Source organism: Grampus griseus, assembly GCF_964374135.1.
Source record: "Grampus griseus genome assembly, chromosome: 2".
NCBI lineage: Eukaryota > Metazoa > Chordata > Mammalia > Artiodactyla > Delphinidae > Grampus > Grampus griseus.
In genome coordinates, this window is record NC_139018.1 from 27,799,612 (window position 1) to 27,822,457 (window position 22,846).

General features: G+C 39.3%; 1 protein-coding gene across 4 annotated transcripts in view; it reads right to left on the reverse strand.

The window, feature by feature from the left end:
* YLPM1 (YLP motif containing 1) overlaps positions 1-22,846 on the reverse strand; it is a 74,248-nt gene that overhangs the window by 24,304 nt on the left and 27,098 nt on the right. For 3 of the 4 annotated variants that reach the window (XR_014296320.1, XM_082647737.1, XM_082647738.1), the window contains exons 5-8: positions 9,093-11,204; positions 6,308-6,428; positions 513-933; positions 307-399 (exon numbers count right to left, since the gene is read on the reverse strand). Coding sequence is in view for 3 of the 4 variants with exons in the window: in XM_082647737.1 (XP_082503863.1) it covers positions 307-399; positions 513-933; positions 6,308-6,428; positions 9,093-11,204 (2,747 nt within the window). In the remaining variant the exon portion in view is untranslated. The remainder of the gene's footprint in view (positions 1-306; positions 400-512; positions 934-6,307; positions 6,429-9,092; positions 11,205-22,846) is intronic. The other variant, XM_082647739.1, reaches the window with a different exon arrangement.

Sequence of the window (22,846 nt, forward strand, 5' to 3'; positions counted from 1 at the left end):
ACTGAAGCCCATGTGACTAGAGCCTGTGCTCTGCAACAAGAGAAGCCAATGCAATAAGAAGCCTGCACACCACAACGAAGAGTAGCCCCTGCTCGCCACAACTAGAGAAAGCCCACACACAGCAATGAAGACCCAATGCAGCCAAAAATAAATATATAAATTAAAAAAAAAACACACACAAAACTTTATTTCTGAACACTGAAAAAAAAAAAAAAAGGGAGGCCCAGATAACCTTACCAAAAGGGAAATCATGAGATAATTGGGTCCTAAAAGGTTTAAAAATACTGATCTCTCTGGGACTCCTACCTGTTTCAAAAGTTGATCTTTCAGGTAGTGGATCTGGACGCAGAGTTATTCTTTCTCCATAGGGTATCTGCTCAACTTTATTAGTGGATATGTCTGGTAAACAAAATCAGGGATAAAAACACTGTAAGAGTGAAGCTTAAGGAAGCCAAAGCTGAAGCTAACAATTCCTTTAGAATCCCAAATACAAATTTGCCACTTTCACTCACCTCGGCCATGGCCATAATCGACAGTCTGCTGCACTGGTGGTGGTTTGGACATTGGTGGCATACCCATAGGCACCGGGCCAGGAGGAGGGATGGAAGGGTGAACAGGTGGGGGTGGTAACACTGGAGCAGATGGAATCGTTGCAGCTTCAGGTTTAAATTCCGAATTCAGTCCTTGTTCATCATTTGTATCCCAGAGGCCATAGAAAGAATCTTCATCCCAGCGTTCTTGTTCCATAGCTGAAGTCTGTGGCTTTATCACTGGAGGAGGAGGTGGTGGCGGAGGAGGAGGGGGTGGCGGTGGCGGTATTGGGATAGGCGGCCTGGTCACAGGAACAGATGATCTTGCTGGTGGAGCAGAGGGTCTTACAATTGAACCTGGTGGTTTACCCATAGGAGGGGGTGGTCTATAGGACCCTGGAGGCTGGAGAACAGAGTAAATGGCTTAACGAATGAGCATACCATCATGTTTTCACATATCAGTAGAAATTAAAATCTGGTTCCCAATCCATAGAAGAAAAATTTGATATATTGAACTTACTCAAAATTCAAAACTTTTTGTACTTTAAAATACACCATTAGGGAGAAAATATGTGCATATCACCTATCTGATAATGGACTTGTATTCAGAATATAAAAATCTCTTATAAGACAAATAGTCAAAAAAAATGGGCAAAAGATTTGCATATATTTTTCCGAAGAAGATATATGAATGGCCAATAAGCCCATGAAAATATACTCGACATCATTAGTCATGAGGGAAATGAAAATTAAAACCACAATGAGGTACCATTTCATACCCAGTAGAATGGCTATAATTGATAAAATAGACAATAACAAATGATGGCAAGGATGTAGAGAAACACAAAGACTCTTAGACTGCTAGTAAGAATGTAAAATTTCCACTTTGGGAAATGGTCTAACAATTTGTCAAAAAGTTAAACCTCAATTTACCAAATAATTCAGCAGTTCCATTCCTAGGTCTCTAACCAAGAAAAACATGGCCCCCCAAAGACCTGCAAACAAATATTTGCAACAGCATTATTCGATAACCCAAGTGTCCATCAACTGGTGAATGGACAAACAAAATATGGTATAGCCATACAATAGATTGTTACTTGGCAATAAAAAGAAATGAAGTACTGATTCATGCTATAACATGGATGAACCTTGAAAACATTATGCTAAGTGAAAGAAGTCAGACACAAAAGACCACATATTGTATGAGTCCACTTAAATTAAATGCCCAAAAAGGCAAATCTATAGGGACAGAAAGTAGATTAGCTGTTGCCTGGGACTTGGGTAGGAATGAGGATTAACTGCAAATTGGCACAAGGGATCTTACTGGGGTGATGAAAATGTTCTACAACTGGATTATGGTGATGGTTGGACAACTCAGTAAATTTACTAAAAATCACTGAATTACAAACTGAAAATGGGCAAATCAGATTATGTAAATTATACCTCAATTAGGTTGGTTTAAAAAAGGAAAAAAAAAAAATGCCCTCAACACTATGACCTCCTCCCTTCCCTGCAATGAACCACCCTCTTTTTCTTCTCCTTCCAGAAAAATTAGGGTGCTAGCCAATTTGATACAAGTATCCCAGGCCCACCTCAAACCTACTGAATTTCTGTGAGTGAGGTTCTAGCATTAGTTTAAAATAAACAAAACTTCTGTAATTCTGATGTTCACCACCTGGTTAAGAATCTCTGCTATAAACTATCTCCCCACTATGGTAACCTATCTCTTCCACAAAAATAGTGAATTTCCAGTGAGAGAAACAAACTCTAGCTAGCTCCCTCACTTCTACCTAATTGTCTGACTGACAATAGTAGTTTGTGGCAAGGCTGGTACCAACACACAACATCAGAACTGGGAAACAACAAAACAAAGAAACCAAATGGGACATTTAGTAATCTCTCTGACAGCCACCAAATGCCAACAGGAATGTATATTAAGGAAACAGTAGAATCTCTTGGCAGATAGGTTCTATTTACTTAATACTGAAACCCAATCGTTAAATTTTATTTTAATCTTTGCAATCAGAGATAATTTTAATCTCTGATTCGAACACTCTTTACCCATTTCTCTTAGTTCTATGTTTCTGGTTTGTTCTATTGACAAACAAATTGACAGCTGCTTTAGACCTTGGAAAGCCAACAATACACATTACTTATATATTTATTCATACACAGGCTGCGTGTTAAACTTTTTGAGTAACAAAATTACATTGTGGCTAATACGTAAGAAATATTATTTAACAAGAGGCCACTATAGGCTGGAGTTAAAGACAAATGACTATTAGGTAAATGATGTAAGGTAAACTGTAGGTTACGGCACTTTAAACTTTATTAAGGGAATGCCCATACATGACAAAGCTACTGCATCTGGAGCACAGCTACCCAGACATGCTTTAAATATCCTAAGAATTCTGGACTGTGTCTACAAATAAAAAGTGTTTTCTTCATATTACATAGTGAAAGCAATATATACATTTGTGAAAAACAGAACACCTCCTACAGTATTTACATGAGAAAGGATTAATATCTGTACCATACTAAGGATAACATAAATTAGTAAGAAAAACCTTAAGAGTCAAATAGATAAAATAGAATTTTTATAAGAAATGTAATTAACAATTATCAGAAAATATTCATGTTCACTAATTATCAAAACTACCAAACATTTTATTATTTTTTAAAATATTTGGCTGCACCGGGTCTTAGGTGCGGCACGCAGGATCTTCGTTGCCGCACTCGGGATCTTCGTTGCTGTGTGCGGGATCTTTAGTTGCAGCATGAGGGATCTAGTTCCCTAACCAAGGATCAAACCTGGGCCCCCTGCATTGGGGATGCAGAGTCTTAACCACTGGACCACCAGGGAAGCCCCACTACCAAACATTTTATTAAAATATTATATCTTCCAAAAATATTAAGTAGCTGATGCTTGCAAGGCTATAGTATAGTTGTTATATAACTATTTTAGAGAGCTGTTGGCTATATTATAGGAATCATTAAAAAGTCCTCGTTCTTTAACTAAAGTATACCACTGTAGGACTTTAAAAGTACTTTTAAGAAGTTATCTAAAACAAGTATTTGAAGCATAATGGGTAGTGGTTTGTAGAAAATAAAGAACGCAGATGTAAGCTTTTATCTATAGAATGGGTAAACAACAAGGTCCTACTATATAGCACAAAGAACTGCATTCAATATCCTGGGATAAACCACAATGGAAAAGAATATTAAAAATGTGTATATATGTATAACTGAATCACTTTGCTGTACAGCAGAAATTAACACAACATTGTAAACCAACTATACTTCAATAAAAAATATTAAAACTAAAAAAAAATAAGAATTTGATACAAAGACATTTATTAACATTGTATTAATAAAAGATTAGAAACAGAGGTTTAACTTTGTTAAATGGAATAGTTTTAATAAATTGTGCATCAAAAATATAAAGCTTGTAGCAATATGTTAAAATGTTTATGATTGATTTATCAAGTGAATAAAGCAGAAATGTGGATCTATAATCTACAGCTTCTACCATTTGCTAAGAGAGTCAAAGATAAAAGATGTAGTTCCTATCCTTATGAAGGACAGGCAAGATAAGAGAGAAGGCAAGACAAGACAGAAGGCAAGACAGACAAGAAGACAGACAATCCAAATACAGTATGATAAGGGTTCTGACAGAGGCCCATAAGATGTTACAGGCGTACATGCAAGGGCAATTGTCTTACACAAGTGGAAGAGAAGATACAGAGATGAGTTCTAAAAAATAAACAATTAACTAGTTGGAGGAGAGGATAGGAAGAGAAAAAAAAAGAAACTCTAGGTTTAGAGAACAACATGCATATGCAAAGGCATGAAGTAAGAGCCAGTCACACTCATAGAATTGTCAGAAGCTCCATGTGGAGGGAAAGTAAAGAGAGGGAGTAGCAAGTAATGGTAAGCAGAGCTTGGGCCAGCTCAGGAAGAACATAAAAGGCCAGGCAAAAGAATCTAGATTTTATCCTGAAATGAACACAAGAATACTGAAGCGTTCTAAAGTCAAGGTACAACATGGTGAGATTTATGTCTTAAAATGTCCATTTTGGAGACTTCCCTGGTGGTGCAGTGGTTAAAAATCCACCTGCCAATGCAGGGGACGTGGGTTCAACCCCTGGTCTGGGAAGATCCCACATGCCACGGAGCAACTAAGTCCATGAGCCACAACTACTGAGCCTGTGCCCTAGGGCCCATGTGCCCTAGGTCCCGACGCCACAGCTACTGAGCCCACATGCCACAACTACTGAAGCCCACGTACCGCAACTACTGAGCCCACGTGCTGCAACTACTGAAGCCTGCATGACTACAGCCTGTGTTCCGCAACAGGAGAAGCCACCGCAGTGAGAAGCCCGTGCACCGCAACGAAGAGTAGCCCCCACTCGCCACAACTAGAAAAAGCCCGTGCACAGCAACGAAGACCCAATGCAGGCAAAAAAAAAAAAAAAAAAAAAGACAAAGACATAAAATGTCTATTTTGGCCAGCAGTCACATCAGTGCTGCCTAAAGTAGAGTGTAGGGTAGTCCTAACTACAAAGTGGCATGAGAGAACTTTTGGGGGCAGTGGAAATTTTTTTTATCTTTTGGTATACATTTGTCGAAACTCAAACTGTGGGCTTAAAACATATGTAAATTATAACTCAAAATCTGATTCAAAAAATATTTTAAAAATAATCACTCTGGAAGCAGAATGAAGAATGGATCAGAGGCGAATGAGATGGAGAGAGATGAATTAGGATGTTTCTGAAATAATCTAGGCAAGAACTGACAAAGGCTAGAACTGAGGTTGTAGGGAAGTGGAGGATAGAATACTTGAACAATATTAAAAAGATAGTAAAATTAATCAACAGAATGACTGAACACAGAAGGTTAGAACAGAGAAAAGAGTTAGGGCTGGCTTCAGGTTTCAAGTTCGGGTGACTAGGTGATAATGAGGTGAAAGAACAAGTTTTCATGGAGGATGGTAATGAGCTCCATTTTAAATATGTTGAGTTTGGCAGGAGACACACCCAGAGAGAAACCCTGTAGGCAGATGGATGCATACACAGGCCAAGAGATATGATTTGGGGAGTCAACATCATGGTGGTTGCCGACATCAACAATTACATCCGAGTGTTGTGTGTTAGATTAGGATGGAAGGGAACATTGAGAAATGAAGAGTTAATCTGATGAAATGGTTCAGCAGTGTTTTTTTCTCTCTCTCACTTATATTTGCATGATAACGTTTTTAAAGCCCATCACTGGCTTAAAGGTAAAACGAAAACAGCAACAACAAGGGGAGAGCTTAATCACACAAGTCTTTAACGTAGCTTCACTGCCTGAACTGGGGCATGATGTTCAACCCCTTCCCTAGCTAAAGGCTAGTAGCCTGAAGAGGCAGGGAGACTACGAAGCTCACATGAGCAGGGCTCACAGGGAGTCCCTACACTGTCCAAATGGAAAACAGGACTATTTGAACAAAAAGGATTACCAGGAAAATTCTACAATTTTGTGAACACAAAGCCATATATATAGTTCAGGTGTACTTGGTGTACTTATCAAACCCTGGGGGAAAAAGCATTTCTGTCACACTTTCGACCATACTCATAATATTTTCAAAGGTCCATTACCATTAGCTTTTTACTTTTCCAAAATTTACATTTTTTATAGAGGAAATTTATACTTATTGTAATACAAAAAAAAAAATCAAATGACATACAAACATACAAAGTAAGAACCATTTCATTTTCTGGGCACATATTTTCCCATACCGGATACATTCCAGGTCTTGAAGATGTATTCTGCAATCTCGAATCCTGGGGTGGTAGATGGTCAGGCATCTGTGGCTCAGACCCATAGTCTTTCATCTTTTGAAGCTGTTCTTTCTGTTCTCTGTAAACAAATAAAATTGCCATTGTACATAAGGCATGTGTTCTCCATTCCTAAATAACTATAATTAATATTGAAGAACAAAAAAGGAAACTAAAACCTTTTTTCAAACCCTCTGCAGTGCCCATAAAACATCTCCAGGGTAATACTCTCTTGCCTTTATGAGCTAACTGATCAGTCATCTACGACCTATAAAATAATGATAAATTATTGAAGATCTTCAAGGACCGATTCTAGAACCTGCCTCTTTAGTTTATTTTAATATCTCACCTACTTGTCATGTTTTTCTTTCATCCAACAAAAATCTCTCTTGCTATTTTTTTTTGTTCAATAGTCTTTAGATAAGAGGTTGCAAAATGGTGGCACATGGGCCAAATATCAATGTATTTGGATATATATGAATATATAAAAAGGTTTTTTAAAATTTAGCTTCCATATTAGTTTTAAAATCTGAGCTAGCTGCCATTACTTACAAAGCAAAATAATATATTTTTCCATATAAATTCAAATTTTAAAGAGATCTGCAGACACTGGGCCTACATTCCCACATGCCAACAATCGGCTCAGTGGAGTAGTGGCTGCCCGCTTTAGATGAAGCAGTTTGCCACAGTCCTCACCAAACCCAGTAGAGTTACACTGGCCCGCTTTCACTCATTTTAGTTACCTGTCTGGTTCTTGTGGGCATTTTAGTTTACAGCCCCTGCTGCATACAGTGAGAACAGTTGTCAATCTAAACCTTTAAAAACAACACTTCATACTCCTAAAGAGTAATTATGTTAACTCTTCCAGTTTTTCTTTAAATCGCTGGTCAAATTCCCTTCACTTTTCCTTACAATGCCCACAGTAAACACATACAACATCTACCACAACCTCTTCAGACCTTTTCCAATTTTCTCCCTACCATTTTGTAAAGTATAATGACCCAAATGGACACAAAGTAAGGGTCAAGTATAAAAAAAGATTGTTTTCTGCCTCATGTAAATCATACTATGACTTTCCCAATACAACGTGACTGACTTGTATTCAACTATGACCACTCTTACCCATCACTTCATATATTTTGTTTTATTATGTGGCCTAGAAAGAGCTTTAAAAAAAGGATGATGAGGCACCTTGTATCCAGCATTTCTATACAAAGCAATAACGGGTGAAAAGGAGATTTCAAAAAGGAAAGGAAAGAAACCTTGGCAGCTTAGTAACACCAATCAGCTTGGTGTTCTCCATAAACAACATAGATTTTAGAGACTGGGTTCAAATTCTAGGTTTACCAATTCCGGTAGCCAAGTGGTACTCTCTGAGCCTTAGTGTCTTTGGTGAAGTGGGAATACTACTGCTTATCTTTGCAGGCCTTTGAGATAGGGATTTGAGATAGGAGGATTGAGATAATACATGCTAAATTATCAGCACAGTGCCAGCACACAGTAGGTGTTAAATTAAAGGTGTCCATAATTTAAAAGTGAACAGAGAATAGCTAAATGTTCTATAGCATACTTTCCACATTTACTACTTTCTTCAGGAGTAATCTGGAAAAGTCAAATCTCTTAAGAGTGTATCTTCTATAGACCACAGAAATCTGTTTTGTTTCCTGAGGCACCTGATCTTTCATCTTTACTTACAGGTATTTTTCCTCATTATACTTTTTTAGTCATAAAGCTTCAGTTATAATTTCAATCAGCATAATCCACAAATGTAGACCAGAATTGAAAAATGAAAAAAAAACAATACATTGGAATATATCAAAAACTAACCATTAAAAAACAAACAAACAAACAACTAACCATTAATTTATTTTCACAAAACACTGCTAATTCCTAAGAAATTACTCAAAAAGTAATTTCGCATTGCAATCTGTCAGTGACTCCTAAATTCTCATCTCAGGATATAGTTGGTATAAGGATTACATGAATTAATACATACAAAGCACTTAGTACAGTTCCTGGTACATAGTAAGTGTGCAATAAATGTTAGCTTTTATTATTACTGCCACTAATGGGAAGCATTATGTAGATACCTATAGATAGTTGGGTGATTGTAAATCAAGAAATCCAAATTCTATTCTCCATCTCACAAAGAAAATATTTGATTATGTAGAAACAAGTAACATCCTCAAGTAGAGATACCTGCTTCTAGTTATAATGAAAGATAAAACATCCCAAAAAGAAAGAATCAATAGTTAGATAAATCTGAGGCTGCTTCCAGGTAAACCATTCTTAGCTTCAACAGAGAAAAATATAAATCCTTTCAGCACTTTCCAAAGTTATACCAAAGATTAGTGAATATGAAGTCCATCAGATCTAATACCAAAGAGCAAACTGCCTCAGGGGAAAAAGGGGATTTTACGTATGAGCTCTGTGAAATCCAGAGCACTGGAAAGTTGAAGTTTGAACTTGAAACAATCACAGGCATGGCACGTCGGCAACATAGCTACAAAAGCCAAGAATGGCTATCCAATTTGCATATTTCAGGACATAAGTTTATAATTAATACAGTTCCTAAATATCCATCCTACCCTAAAACAGCACTCAGTGACTAGAAATTAAAATTAAAATCATGTGGTAATAAGAACTTGAAAAAAAATGATTCCATTCAAATATAACACATCATTTTAAAAAGAGCAGTCTGAATGCGGTTTTGACTAAAAGAAATGATCTTAAGTAGTTAACTTACCGAAGCATTTTCAGTTCTTGTGCAGCTTTCAAAATGATTTCATGCTGCCTCTGACTGAGAACCATTACCCCTCCAAGGCCTTGGTCAGAGTCTAAGTTTGCATCCGACCCCATCATTTCAGAAGAATGATGTGAGGAGGGCATATGTTCCGCCATGGGGGAATGTCTATCCACATCAGATGGGTACCATCTGTCTGACAATCGTTCTCTTTCCCAGTCCATTCTGTCAGGAATATAATCTCGCTTTTCCCGCCACGTATCTCCTCTTTCTGGGTACTCTCGGATCCTCAACTCACCCCTATCACGGAAATCTCGATCATACCCATGGTCTCGATTTCTTTCTTCTCTCCATCTATCATCCCGATATCTATCCACAGGTGGAAGAGGTGGGAGGGGTGGTAAAGGTGGAAGAGATGGAATATCTCGTTCACGGAACTGTGATTCTTGTTCATCCAGTGGTCTCCCATAATCTCTGTCCCACTCATTATCCAAATTTCTATCATACATATCCATAGGTCTTCCAATCCGATCCACATCCCTGTCCAAGTCCCTGTCCATTTCCCTGTTGTAGTCCTCATCCATATCCTGATCTCTCTCCCAATCATCCCACCAAGGGCCTCGTCTATCTCCATCGTGAGATCGAGATGGTGCCGGAAACCTGTCCTCTCTGTTATAGGAATCTAGCGTATCATCTTGATAGTCATGTTCACATTCTCTCCAGTATCTCTCTCTATCCCAATCATCAAGTCTTTCTCGTTCCACTGGAGCATTTCTACCATCTAATGGGAACTCTTCATGCCCTCTCTCTTCTCCATGGTTCCACGTTGCCCTAGGAGGCTCATCTCGGTGATACGAATACATTTTTTCCCCACCATCTCCTGGTTCTGGTCTAAATGGACCTCTGTCACGACCAAACTCTGGTCTTCCCAGACCCCTTTCCCGACTGCCAGGCCCTCGAGGTGGTCCCGTCTCCCTGCTCCCGGCTCTTCGGGGTGGTACTCTCTCTCTACTCCCAGGTCTTCGAGGGGGTCCTCTCTCCTGACTGCCAGCCCTCCGAGGTGGTCCCCTTTCTCGGCTGCCAGCTCTACCCCTCTCCTGGCTGCCTTGCAGACCACCTGGCATTTTCTCCCGACTGCTTCCTGGCCTCACCAACCCTCTGTCCCGGCTGCCTTCTCCTCTACTCATCTTCTCTCGACTGTCTTCTCTTCTACCCATCATTTTATCACGAAAGTCTTCTTGCTTGACCAGCCCTGGGCCACGGCTGATTGCCTGGCCTCGACCTCTATTTACTAGTCCTTTATCCCGTGTGTCTTCCATTCTGCTTTGCCCAGGACCTCTGTAAGATGAGCTGCTGCCTCGATTGCCTTCTAACCTATTATCTCTGTTATCTGGCCGAGGCAGCCCTTTATCTTGGTTGTTTTCTGAATGGGGAAGACCAATACCCAAAGGTTTAAAATCATTATCGGCAGTTAGTGATGATGATGTTGCTACTGCTGTTCCTCCCTCCATCCCCCCTGTTTTTGAGGGAAAAGTAGATTGAGAAGGTACAGGTTTATTTGCAAGGGGTACAGGCTGAGTAACAGCTTGGGCTTTGTCCATTTGAGTCTCCATACTTTGAGAATTCTGGTCCCAATTAGAAGGCTCTATGGGCCCTTCCGAGACTTCGCTTTTAGGTGGCTCTTGTTGAGAGTCGCTTAGATTCTCATTTGACTGAGCCGCCTTGGCATCCTTTACATCTGCAGCAATGGAAAATGCAGCTGATTGCATTTTAAAATTCTTCTGCTGGTTACTACTGGTGTCTGCTAATGGTTCTTTGTTTCCTGGTTCTGCTTGTGACTTAGGTTGCTGCTGATGTTGCTGTCCAAAAGCTGGTTTGGGGCCTTTCCACTGTGGTCCACTCTGTCGAGGACTGAGGGATGTATTGGGGGTAATATAGAACTGAGATGCCGGCCCCCGGGGAATCATTCCCCATTTGCTTTTAGCGCCCTCTGTTGGGTGACCTTCATATCTGGGTCTTGGCCCATCGGGGCGATTTCCTTCAAAACGAGGCCCTTTGGGTCTCGGTCCTTCACACCTTGACCCTAAATCCTCAAATCTTCGAGGACCATCAAATCTACAAGTAAAACAAAAGATATTACTCAAGACAGTAAAGCAGAAAAAAAAAATTCTCCATGTAAAAATATTTAAGGCAATCTTGCCTTAGTATCTGTTTACAAAAATGACTCTTAGTCATTAAACAAACCCTGAGATATCTATATCTTAGAACCAGTATGTTAAGGTGGCAGAGCTCAGAAGGTCTCAGGACAAATCTCCTGCAGCAAGTCACTGATATACTGAATTGTTCAAAAGCAATTATAAATATTGTGCCTTAGTAGACAGAAAAGGCCACTCATTTCAAACAGAAAAAAAAGTCCCGTAGAATTCTGAAAGTACTTTTAGAGTTAAATTATAACTAAAAACTAAATATGAAACAATTAACAAGATAATATAGGATGATTACAGATATTGTTGGAGCTAACATTATCATCTTGACTAATTGATAAAAAGTTGAAAAAACAGCAGCCAGCTATGTCTTAAGAGCATGCCCTGACATTTAAAAATCCGGACAGAGATATTTTTGCTAGGGACCCACTTGCATATTTGGTAAATATTTAGTGTATATCCTCTGTCAGGCACTATGCTACATCCAAGGGATACATGAATAAAATGTCTTCTTTACCCTCAAAGGGTTTACAATGGAAAAGAAAGAATCTAAGTGTAAATAACTGCCAAAAGGTACAATGACTAAAGTCTATCTGCATATAGTAAGGGCAACAGAGGAGAGAATGGTTAGTTCTACCAGGGTGAAGGTGGTGCTCTCCAATAAAGGCTTTATATCATAGAAGATGCTTAAGTTAACTCTTGAAAAACAAATTCTCAGAGATCAGGTTAACAGAGAGTATTGGAGATGATGGCAGTGGGTGGCAAGGACATCTCAGGCTAAGGAAGCATTATGAGGAAAGGCAGAGAAACACATACCAGCATAGCATGTTTGGCAAACAGTTTAACATGGCTGAAAGAAAGAGGAAACAAGATCTAGGACACCTAGGAAAGGAGAAGGAGTGGAAAAGCAGCACCCTAAGAGATAAGGAAAGAGGCAGGCAAAGGTCAATCTCCAGAAGACCTCGTATACCTCGGTGGCATGGACTACTGGTACACCTCCAATATTCATTCCCCCTTTTTCTACAGTAATTGAGCCTCTCCATTATTAGCTAGACATAAGGATAGCCAGACTAAAAACTCCTTTTCCCAAACTCTCTTGCAGCTGGAACGTTTAGCCATGTTCTGGCCAATGAGCTGAGAGTGAAAATGATTTACACATCCTTCCAGGTTGTAAACTTAAAGGGAAGAACACATCCTTCTCTTCACCATTTTCTTTTTCATGCTGGCTCTGACATGGTGGTGAGGCATCCTGAACCACGTAGATAAGGCCAACATACTAAGAGATGGTAAAGTAACAAATCAGAAGGAACCTGGATTCTTAACACTGTAGAGCCACCATATAAGTCCCGAGGGAGAATAAACTTCTAACTTGTTAAAGCCATGTGACTTTGGATCTCTGTTACAACAGGTGAATTAATTCAGCTGGGTAAGGAGTTGGAAATTACCTTAAGCACGTAGAGCCACTAAATATGACGTGATTTTTAAAAGATTTCTCTAGCAGAAAAGTAGTAAATGGATAAGTGGGAAAAGCTAATTGTAGATTGTCTCTACAATTTGAGTAAGTGAAGGTGAAGTCTGTTCTAAGGCAGTGATTGATATGAGGATGTAAAGGAGGAGATAAAGAGAGATGTGAAGGAAAGTAAAGCTGATAAATTTTCTAACAGGTGGGATTAAAATAATGGAAAAGGAAGAATTTAGGATGGTTCCAAGGTTTTTGGCTTCGGTGATAGTGATGCCTTTCATGCCTCTAATGAGAAATAGAAGGGTTTTTCTTTCATTTGTTAGGGAAATAAATGAGAGTAATAAATTCGGTTTCAGCAAAATATTAACTTCCCATCCCTGTGACATCAGTCTTTGGTGATCTAGAAGTCTTAGTTTCAAAGGGAGAATGCTTCTATCAGGGGACACAACAATGATTCTATTAAACTCCAGTTCAGACTGCCATCTGGCCACTTTGGGTTCTGAATCAACAAGCAAAAAAGGGAGTTACTGTACTGGCTGGGGGGGATTAATCCTGTCACTCAAGGGGAAATTGGGTTATTTCTACACAGTGAGGGTGAGGAATATGTCTGGAATGGAGGAGATCCTCTAGGACATCCCTTAGTACTTCCATGTCCTGTGGTTAAAGTCAACAGAAAACTAAAATAACTCAATTCAGGCAGGGTTGAGAATAGCTCAGACCTTTCAAAAATGAAGGTTTGGGTCACTCCACCAGACAAGGAACCAAGACCAGCTGCGGTGCTCACTGAGACTAAAGGGAATATGGATTAAGTAGAGGAAGAAGGCAAGTTATAAATACCAACTGTAATTACATGACCAGTTGCTGAAATACGGGCTGTGATAGTTATGAATATTTCTTCCTTAACGTTTGATATTAAATGTTTAAGTATATATTTATTAGTCAAACGTTTTTGATTGATTTTTCTTCCTTATCATCTAACGTAAGATGTATTAGTACTAGATAGCTTTATATCTCAGAATTTAAGTTACAGAATATCAAAGAGGGGTTGTAAACCAGCTAGAGAATGACGATTTCCCCAAAGACAGAAAAGGGGCTTTATAATCTTTTCTGGGGAAAGGGTTAGAAAATTTCAGGTTGACCAGGGATAAATGTTTCATGTTAGACACAAAAATCTCCCGTGACCCACCCTAATAAGAAACATAGAAGAAAGAAAGAAACACGGCTGGAAAATGTACTTCAGCCCAGCCAAGTTGACACTATATAGTCATCGCAAGAAATTAAAAAATACATAAACTCATGCCGTGGAGCGACTAGGCCCGTGCGCCACAACTACTGAGCCTGCGCTCTAGAGCCCAAGAGCCACAACTACTGAAGCCTGCGTGCCTAGAGCCGGTGCTCCGCAACAAGAGAAGCCACCGCAATAAGAAGCCTGCGCACTGCAACGAAGAGTAGCCCCCGCTCGCGACAACTAGAGAAAGCCCACGCGCAGCAACGAAGACCCAATGCAGAAATAAATAAATAAATAACATTTAAAAAATAAATAAATAAAAATACATAAACTCACTATAAACAGAGAGAAGGGGCTACCAGTAGATGAGGATTTTGTTTTTAAATTCTGGAAGACAAAGAACAAACATGAGTGGTAACATATGGAACAGGAAGAAGCCGCAGTTTAGAGTGCTCGTAGCAGAGAAGGTTACAATCAAAATGGGGCTGGCCTGCCCACAGAAACCCAGAGAGGGTCAGGATTCTCAGAATCCAGGGATGCTGGGGAAAGACAAGTAAGACTTGGGGCTAAAATTATGTAAATTAAAATCTATATTCAGAACCACTGATCAGCCTTTCTCTGGTCTTGAATGTCTCTAAATGCCTGAATTTAAGGGTCCCGTAGCGTTAGCAGTTTTTTGCCCTATCACTTAAAGCAAAGTCTGACAATTGGTTAGCCCCCCACATATACACAGAGCTCCCAATCAGCTTCAGTGTCTCCCACTCTTAAACATAAATGGACAACCAGAGATCACAATATATTTGAGAAATGTCTCCAAAATGAAAAGAAGAGTGGGAGCCCCATTGGCAATGATTTTTTGATTCTGACATCAAAAGCAAAGCAACAGGGACTTCCCTGGTGGTGTAGTGGTTAAGAATCTGCCTGCCAATGTAGGGAACACAGGTTTGAGCCCTGGTCTGGGAAGATCCCACATGCCGCGGAGCAACTAAGCCCACGCGTCACAACTACTCAGCCTGCAAGCCATAACTACTGAGCCCGTGTGCCACAACTACTGAAGCCCAAGCACCTAGAGCCCGTGCTATGCAACAAGCCACCACAATGAGAAGCCCGCGCAACTCAACGAACAGTAGCCCCCGGTCGCCACAACTAGAGAAAAGCCTGAGTGCAGCAGTGAAGACCCAATGCAGCCAAAAATAAATAAAGTAAATAAAAGCTTTTAAAAAAGCTTACTTAAAAAAAAAAAAGCAAAAGCAAAAACAAAGTGGGACTACATCAAACTCAAAAGCTTCTGCACAGCAAAGCAAACCATCAATAAAATGAAAAGGCAGCCTACTGAATGGGAGAAAATATTTGCAAATCATGTATCTGATAAGGGGCTAATTCCAAAATATATAAAGAACTCATACAACTCAACAGCAAAAAAAGAAACAATATGATTTTAAAATGAGCAAAAGATCATAGATACTTTTCCAACAGACAAATGACATTTTTCCAAAGAAGATACAGAGATGTCTCTCCAAAGAAGACATCATGAAAAGATGCCCTACATCACTAATCATCAGGGAAATGCAAATCAAAACCACAATGAGATAGTACTTTACATTTGTTAGAAAGGCTATTATCAAAAAGACTAGAAATAACAAGTGTTGGCAAGGATACAGAGAAAAGGGAACCCTTGTGTACCACTGGTGGGAATGTAAACTGGTGAAGCCCACTATGGAAAACAGTATGAAGGCTCTTCAAAATATTAAACATAGAACTATCATATGACCCAACAATTCCACTTCTATTTATTGGAAGAAAATGAAAAAACTAACTCAAAAAGATATATGCACCTCCCCCCCACCCCGTGTTCACTGCAGCATTATTTACAATAGCCAAGGTATGGAAACAACCTATGTTGTTGATGGATGAATGGATAACGAAGATGTGGTATATACATTCAATGGAATATTATTCAGCCACAAAAAAGAATGAAATCTTTTCGTTTGCAACAATATAAATGGACCTGCAGAGCATTATGCTAAGTGAAATAAGTCAGAGGAAGACATACTATATGATCTCTCTTATATTTGGAATCTTAAAAAAATTTTAATTAATTAAAAAACCAAGCTCATAGATATGGAGAACAGACTGATGGTTGCCAGAGGCAGGGTGTGGAGGTGGGAAAAATGGGTAAACTTTTTGTTTTCTTTTGTTTTTTAGTTTACATAAATTATAATAAAAATATATTCAACCTCAAATTATATATCCCAATTACTAATCAAGTGTGAGGTTAGATTAAAATATTTTCAGGCATGCAAGGGCTCAGGAAACTCCAACCCACAATTTCTTAGTTGAGCATGCACTCCAGGAAAAGGAGGCACTAAACCACAAACTGGAAGCCATGAGATTCAGTAAACAGTGAATCCAATCTAGAAGGAGAGTCAAGGGAAATGCTGGAGTAACAGCCATATGACAGATCTTGAAAGCAGCAAACCAGCCAACCAGCCCAGGCAAAAGCAAGAGAATGCATGAATCTGGGGGAGAGATCTCAAGAGAAAAAGAGATGTTGCTTTTGAGTCTGGAGTTGGAGGATTATTTTAAAGATGTTGCAAGAAGAGGGACTTACCTGGTGGTCCAGGGGTTAAGCTCAAGTGCCACAACTACGGAGCCCACGCATCACAACTAGAGAGCCCGCATGCCACAGCTAGAGAGAAGTCTGTGTGCCACAACTAGAGAAGCCTGTGTGCCACAGCTAAGAGCCCATGCACTGCAACAAAAAGAGCCCACGTGCCACAACTAAGACCCAATGCAGCCGAATAAATAAATATTTTTTTAAAAAAGATGTTGCAAGAAGAAAGGCAACTAGAAATTCTAAAAAAGTTATTATGCTAAAGGAAATGTAATCACAATACACTGTTTACCTCTATGAACATTATTTACTGAATGAAATAAATATATTGGGCAGATGGAGTTAGAGAACAGTATAAGAACTAAACCTTTATCTATCAGAATAGGAAGTAAACATGTAGTATCTAATGTGTAAGTATACATGTGTAAGTCAAGAAAGTAGCAACACATTATTTAGTGATATGAAGGTAACTACCAAAAGAAACAGCTAAAGAATTAAAAGATGTCATTAGGAAATATGTCTAGGGTGGTTTGGGGCAGTGGGTGGTTGTTTCTCTTGATTTTTAAAAAACCAAGTGTGTGTATCACTTTGATAAAAATGTAAAATGTATTTCTTTAAAAGACACACAGAGAGTGTTAGCCCTAACCAGGAAAAGGGCTTCTTCTGAGAGTACAAGAAAGATTAGGATGGCAACTTAAGTAATGGTAAGGCCGGGAAGTGAGTTTCATTGGGCCTGAAAGCCTTGATTATCTCTGTGAAGCAGGAAGCTAAATGAAAGATACAAAGAGAAATAATGATGTTTGCTAAGACAGAGAAAGCAACATTAGCACAGATGGTCTATGCAGAATAGTGAAGGCTTGACACAGCTATTGTTGGACAAAGAGGAAAGGAGCTGACCAGGTGCTTGTCAAAACCATGTCACAGGGAACTCCCGGTTAGGACTCCGAGCTTCCACTTCGATCCCTGTTCAGGGAACTAAGATCCCACAAGCTGCGTGATGCAGCCCCCCCAAAAAAAGGTACGTTGCAATGCTAAAGATAAAGACCACATATTTATGAAGGTAAAGAAGTATGCCATTTCAGGTTTTGTGATGATTTGGTTCCTTTTCTTGAAGTTACATTTATTAATTCAAAGTGTCTGAAATAACACCTTAGGTCATTAAAGATATGTAAAGTCATCTGTTTTGTACTGAATTCAGCAATTATTAGTTCATATAAGTGATAAGAGAAGACTATATATAATACACAAGTCAGTATAAGAACACTTTTCAACATGTTAGCTAGTGTTATAATCAAATTCTGAATATGAATGAACTGCTTTTTAACTAAACTGTGAACGCCTTGAGAATTTTACCCGTAACTAAGACATTCTGGCGTAAGCAACATTTATTGAACACCTACTAATTGTCGTGTACTGTGTTAGTGCTGGAAATAAACTGATACCTAACCTCAAGGAGTTCACAGTCCATAAGAAGAATGAAACAAGTAAATCAACAGTTAGAACAGAATTTGATAAATATGGGGCATGTTGGTCTTGCTCACTTAAGTATCCCCAATGTCTGACTCACTGAAAGATCTCGACACATAATTACAGAAGTGCCATCCCCAGGGCAGGAAAAGTAGGGATTGATAAAGCAAAAAATGACAGAAAGGGGATTCCAAACAAGGAAAAGAGCATAGGCAAAGGCCAGAGGAAAGGATAAAGGAAGCAGAAGGCACTAAAAGATGTAAAGATACAGAAGAAGTGAACATGGCGGAAAAGTTGTAAAACGTAATGAACTCACTTCTGTAAGCCTCATGCCTGCATATATAATATGCAGTGTTTATGAAAAGGTAGGGTGCTTTGCTTTTAGATTTAATTGTTGACCAGGAGCCAAGGGTCATCATTTTATTTTTATTTGGGGAGTCAGAATATGTTAAACCAATTGAAATATACTTTCAACACTACATATAAATGGAAATTAGTTATCAATACTGCACTTCAAATTTTTCAAAGTTCAAGGATGTTAAAAATGTCAGACTATCAAAACCTTTTTGATTTATAAAAGTAAAGAGCTTTTAGGCCTTTGGAATAAATATATTAAGAGATACTCATATTAAACATATGTACGAAAATAAGCCATCTTTACATCAACACAATGAACTACTATGACCTTTTTAACGTATAAAAACGTACTGGAAATAAAGTACAAACGTAGTATACATCCACTAAATACAATCACACAAAAACACATGCATTGTACATTGGTTAGATGAAAAGAAAAAAAGACAAACATCTGGTGTTTAAATATTTTGAAAATTTTTGCTTGTACAGTTAGGTATTTCATAAACTTCTAAAAAATAAAACCCCTAAAACTAGGTATGAAACCATTAGAACTAGGTATAAAAATTTCAAAACTTGATACAAAAAATATACTCCAAATTGGGTACAAAAACTTAAGAGGGATGCAGAAATACAAATACCCTTAAACAAGATAATGTCTGATTATCACAATATATAAACACATTCACATCAGTAGACCACGGTAATTACAAGATTTTAAATTCTGGAATCAAATTCCTGCCCTTTTAGTTTTCATGTGAAATAATGCCATTTTCTAATATGTATAACCAAGATCCTAAAATCAAAATTCCAAAGAGAAATAATCACTATAAACAGGAAAAGCCATGGCAAATGGAAGCATTAAGAAAAATTATGGTGTTCATAGTCCCTTGTTAAACCTAGTAAGACAGCTACAGAATGGAAGAGGTCACAATTCCAATCCTAAAACTAATCAAAAATAGGTATAACTGATCAGAAGCCTTGATATTATTAAAATGTCAGTTCTTCCTCAACATGGTCAATAGAGTCTATGCAATGTTCAGCAAAATTCCAGCGTATTTTTGAAAACTGACAAGCTGCCTCTAAGCATTATATGGGAAACAGAAAGGACCAAGAATGGTCAAGACAATCTAGATCAGGGGTCAGCAAACTACGGCCCAGGGCCAAACCCAGTTAAGACTGATTTTTAAAATATTTTTATAGGTTAAAAAAAGAAAGAAAGAAAAAGGAAGAAAGAAAAATATTTGACAGAGACCAAACATGGCCCACAAAGCCTAAAAATATTTACAATTCAGCCTTCACAGAAAATCCCTGATCTAGAAACACAGAATTGGAGGACTTACACTAAGAGATATCAAGATTTATTATGAAGCTACAGTAATTAAAACTATTTGACAGGCTTCCCTGGTGGCGCAGTGGTTGAGAATCTGCCTGCTAATGCAGGGGACACGGGTTCGAGAGTCCTGGTCTGGGAGGATCCCACATGCCGCGGAGCAACTAGGCCCATGAGCCACAACTACTGAGCCTGTGCATCTGGAGCCTGTGCTCCGCAACAAGAGAGGCCCGCGCACCAAGATGAAGAGTGGCCCCTACTTGCCACAACTAGAGAAAGCCCTCGCACAGAAACGAAGACCCAACACGGCAAAAATAAATAAAATTAATTAATTAAAAAAAAAAAGAAAAAAAAACTATTTGACACTGGTGCAAGGATAGACAAATAAACCAAAGTAATAGAATCCACAGACAAATCCACATATATAGTCACTTGAGTTATGATGGAGACACTGTAAAGTAGTAAGAAAAGGATGACTTTTTCAATAAATGGTACTGGGGTCAACATGATAGCCATATGGAAAACAATGAAATTTACCCTACCTCATACTATACATTAACAAAAAAATCAATTCTATATGGATTGTTGATTTTAAAATAGAAAGGTAAAACAATAAAAGAAAACAAATACAATAATGTATTTATGGGCTTGGAGTAAGCAAAGATTTCTTAAATAGGGCATGAAAAGGCACTAACCATAAAGAAAAGATCAATAAATTAGACTACTAAATTAGAAAAATCAAGAATTTCTATTAATCAAAAGATACCATTGGGCTTCCCTGGTGGCGCAGTGGTTTAGAGTCCGCCTGCAAATGCAGGGGACACGGGTTCATGCCCCGGTCCAGGAGGATCCCACATGCCGCGGAGCGGCTGGGTCCATGAGCCATGGCTGCTGAGCCTGCGCGTCCGGAGCCTGTGCTCCGCAACGGGAGGCCACAACCGTGAGAGGCCCGCGTACTGCCAAAAAAAAAAAGATACCATTAACCCTTGGGGTTCATTTGGGTTCACTGGATTCAATTATAGTTTTTGAGTTTTTTAAAAACAGTTCTATTTGTAAGGATTGATATTTCATGACTTTTTTTTTTCCTACAGGCTTTCCTAAGAACAAAGAGAAAATTTACTTTTTGAAAAAGAGAATGAAGTTTACATTATCTTGCAATTACCATATAGGTCCACTGAATTCTTTCATAAACCTAAGATACATTATGGAATCTTCTTTCTATATACTGAAACATTTTGTGATCTTCTTATCCTAGAATTCATTATTACTCATCATTCCTTATCAATTATTCCCAACTATGCTAAAGATCAAAATACGAAGACAACAAAAGAATGATGGAATTGTAAAATAAGCTGTCACCCCTCCTTGCATTGCCCAAAATACTGCAGATTGCTTTTAGGGTTCATTGAGCACAAGTGAGAATTCAGAAATTTTCATTTCCTGACAAAGAAAAGTGACACAGAAAGTTGTGTCAAAATTATTAGATGGGCCTTCCCTGGTGGCGCAGTGGTTAAGAATCCACCCACCAAGGCAGGGAACACAGGTTCAAGCCCTGGTCCGGGAAGATCCCACATGCCGCGGAGCAACTAAACCCGTGCGCCACAACTACTGAGCCCACACTCTAGAGCCCACGAGCCACAACTACTGAAGCCCGCGTGCCTAAAGCCCATGCTCCATAACAAGAGAAGCCACCACAATAAGCCCGCGCACTGCAATGAAGAGTAGCCCCCACTCTCCACGACTAGAGAAAGCCTGCACACAGCAACGAAGACCCAACACAGCCAAAAATAAAATAAATGAAATAAATTTATTAAAAAAAAATTATTAGGGCTTCCCTGGTGGCGCAGTGGTTGAGACTCTGCCTGCCAATGCAGGGGACACGGGTTCGTGCCCCGGTCCCGGAAGATCCCACGTGCCGCGGAGCGGCTGGGCCCGTGAGCCATGGGCACTGAGCCTGTGCATCCGGAGCCTGTGCTCCGCAACGGGAGGGGCCACAACAGTGAGAGGCCCGCATACCGCAAAAGAAAAAAAAATTATTAAATGAATCAAAAGATAAATGCAGAGACAGCTACGCTCTAGGTCCTAATAATGATGTGAAATTAATCATACAAGCAAAATCTCTATGAGTCCTCGGATGACAATATCCTACATGAATACTCTCAAACTCAAGACAGGATGAGTGACAATATATTTCTAAGGACAGAAAGGAAATGTGGTATCGTCATCCAGTTAGTTATTAAACAGGGAAGACTTCATCACATATTTTTGGCAAGAACCTGGACCATTCTGCTTTGCTAAAAGAATATGTGACAGAATTATTTCATCTTCTGTAATGTTTGTGTGTCAAAATTTACTTGATGCAAAGAGTTTTATTCTTTTAAAATTTTTTTTTTTTTTTTTTTTTTTTTTGCGGTATGCAGGCCTCTCACTGTTGTGGCCTCTCTCGCCGCGGAGCACAGGCTCCGGACGCGCAGGCTCAGCGGCCATGGATCACGGGCCCAGCCACTCCGCGGCATGTGGTATCTTCCCAGACCGGGGCACGAACCTGCGTCTCCTGGATCGGCAGGCGGACTCTCAACCACTGCGCCACCACGGAAGCCCTCTTTTAAAATTTTTAGGGGCTTCCCTGGTGGCGCAGTGGTTAAGAATCCTCCTGCCAATGCAGGGGACATGGGTTTGAGCCCTGGTCCAGGAAGATCCCACATGCCGCGGAGCAACTAAGCCCGTGTGTCACAACTACTGAGCCTGCGCTCTACAGCCCGCAAGCCACAACTACTGAAGGCCACACACCTAGAGCCCATGCTCCTCAACAAGAGAAGCCACTGCAATGAGAAGCCCGCGCAACTCAACGAAGAGTAGCCCCCACTCGCCACAACTAGAGAAAGCCTGCGCGCAGCAACGAAGACCCAACGCAGACAAAATTAAATTAATTAATTAAAAAAATTTAATTAAAATTTCTAGTAAGTTGTTTTTATTATGCCTTTATTCTTAATTCTGTAAATTACTTGTAAAATTACTTTTAAATTAAAAAAATAAAAAGGTTCCAGGACTTCCCTGGTGGTCCAGTGGGTAAGACTCCACGTTCCCAATGCAAG